General features: G+C 35.7%; 1 protein-coding gene across 1 annotated transcript in view; it reads right to left on the bottom strand.

The window, feature by feature from the left end:
• LOC119589105 (eukaryotic initiation factor 4A-I-like) overlaps positions 1-2,415 on the bottom strand; it is a gene marked incomplete at its 5' end in the record, with an annotated part of 9,679 nt that overhangs the window by 384 nt on the left and 6,880 nt on the right. The window contains 1 exon segment of the mRNA XM_037937681.1: positions 1-594. Coding sequence (XP_037793609.1) covers positions 450-594 — 145 coding nt within the window.

Here is a 2,415-nt window from a genome sequence, read left to right on the forward strand (position 1 = left end):
GTTGGCTGAGGGGTGGACAGGCTGCCGCCGCTTCCTAGGAGCGGTTCTGATGCCTAAACCCTCTAGTTTATCTAAATTCACAATTATGTATGAAAGTTTTCCACAAATTAAAAATAAAAGGGCTCAAGCCCCTTTGACTCTTATAACTAAAACTAGCTACTTCTGGAAACCATGGAAAATACCTGAATATTCACAATATACAGGCAATATAATATGTCCACCTGGAACCACAAGCTCTAGTGGTAGGCTGATATGAGGATCCCAGGAGACACTGTTCAGACAGGGCTCGGACACTGTACAAGACTCAGATCAGATGCGTCCAAGCTCTCAAGTAGATCACGATGCCAGCTCTCAATGGGGGTAGGCAGCGTGCACAAATGGCGTCAAAACACAGCGCAGGTTGGAGCAACAATAACTGAGGCCTTATTGTTGCTAGTCTCTCACCTAGTTTAAATCAAATCCGCAACATTCATGGGCATCTCTTCAATAGAGGTTCGGTAGTGTTCTTCAATGTCCTGGAGAATTCTAGCGTCGTCAGCAGTCACAAAATTAATGGCTACACCCTTTCGGCCGAATCGTCCACCACGACCAATCCTGAAGGGAAAGTTGCAAGTTAAAATCTTAGAATTGGGAATCAAGACCTCAATTCATTATAAGATCCATTCGAGAAATGACAGGGGTACTTCTTGATTAATTCCAAGTAAATCTTATACAAGGTAATATATAAATCTATCAACTTACAATAATTTCAATTATTTTCTTAATAAAACTTTTAATGTTATGTTTAATAAGATTTACTATGCAAGAATACCATTTCCACAAAATATGACTGATAGGTGAAAGTAAAGTATATGAAGAAGCGGCTACAGATAATCGCAACAGATGTTTAAGCTTTGAAATGGAAAAGTTTCGAAAATACTCTAAGCCCCAGTTTACATAACAATTGTTTTGGTAGAATCAACTATAAGTAGTTATCATGCATCCAAAGTGCACATTAAAGTCAAAATATATACAAGAACAAAATAGAAAGACTTTTAATAGCTTGAATATCAACTTGAAAGATGCATATTTGTGAAGAAAATCCATGCAAATAAACACGACATCAAGTCGCTCAAGCCTACCTGTACCCACATTTATTTTCTTCAAATTTGAAGAAAATTATAAAATGCAAAAAGTACTACCATTTGACATGCAGGGTTTTATTCACCCTATGATTAACACTTTACAGTGCATGAAAGATGGTAAAGCCTAGTCTTTTATAGATTTCCGCACTGCAGACAAGTAGTTAACCGCTTGTCAAATCTGATTGTGGGAAATGTTTATATTCTTGCAAACTAGATTCAGCTAACTGCACAATTTCACACCTTTGAACAAAATTTCAAGGGTTGTGCAGATACCCTTTAAGTTGGAAAAAGGGCAAATAAGCAAAGACTAGTAACCATCTATCCAAGGAGCCTAATCCAAGTGCACTTCAGGCAGGCAATTTTATCTATAACAACAACTTTCTTATAAAATCATTCAACTGACAGATAAACTTCCTTGAATACATTAAATACATGCAGTTCCAAATGATACTAAAGATATGTTAGTATCAAAGAAAAACTTTCAACATGTACAGTAAGAAAACGTACAAGATCCGTGTTGATGGAATCTTCCTAAAAGTTAACCCCTGCCAAACATGGTTAGTGTTTATTGACAATCATTCACTATAGATAATGAAACCTCAAATGTAGTGTGGAAAAAGTTCCTAGGCTTAGGGAGGATACTCATGTTTAGTACTTGATGTGTACATTTAACAGTAAGTAAAAACATTGAGGATAGGGCCAAGTCAAACAATGCTACACTGACAAAATAAAGTATATGTAAGAAGTAATAGAAAGTGCCAGCCTCCTAACCAGCAGAACACCCGATTGATGTCACAAAGGTAATGATGCCACAGTATAACACTTGGTGTAAAAAGCTCACCTTTGGAGCCATGCTCAGTAGATGCAATATTTAAATTCCCATACATTTTAATGATTAAAACCAACTGAAACCAAAACCCATAATTCATAGCCATAGTTATGGTATTTCTAATGGGAGAATGAGCTTCCAATTACTTTTTTTTTTTTTTTAAGGTAACTATGATCAATGTGCCTATTTTGTGTAACCTAAGTATTAATCAAGAGGGTATGAAGCATTACAATTAATTTCCCTGAAGATAAAGGCAACCAAGGACCAAGTGTATTTCCATCTATGAAACAAATTTCTAAAGGTTCATTTTCGATTATGGTGATCTACATCCATTTCATTCAAAATTTAAGGGAATCAACAAAAACAGCAATAAAATAAGTTTTGTAAATCTATACTGGATCCTCTTATTGCATGATAATTAAAAATGGTATTTTCTAGCTAACATATGAACCATGGCTTTAG

Source organism: Penaeus monodon, chromosome 25, assembly GCF_015228065.2.
Source record: "Penaeus monodon isolate SGIC_2016 chromosome 25, NSTDA_Pmon_1, whole genome shotgun sequence".
Classification (NCBI taxonomy): Eukaryota; Metazoa; Arthropoda; class Malacostraca; order Decapoda; family Penaeidae; genus Penaeus; species Penaeus monodon.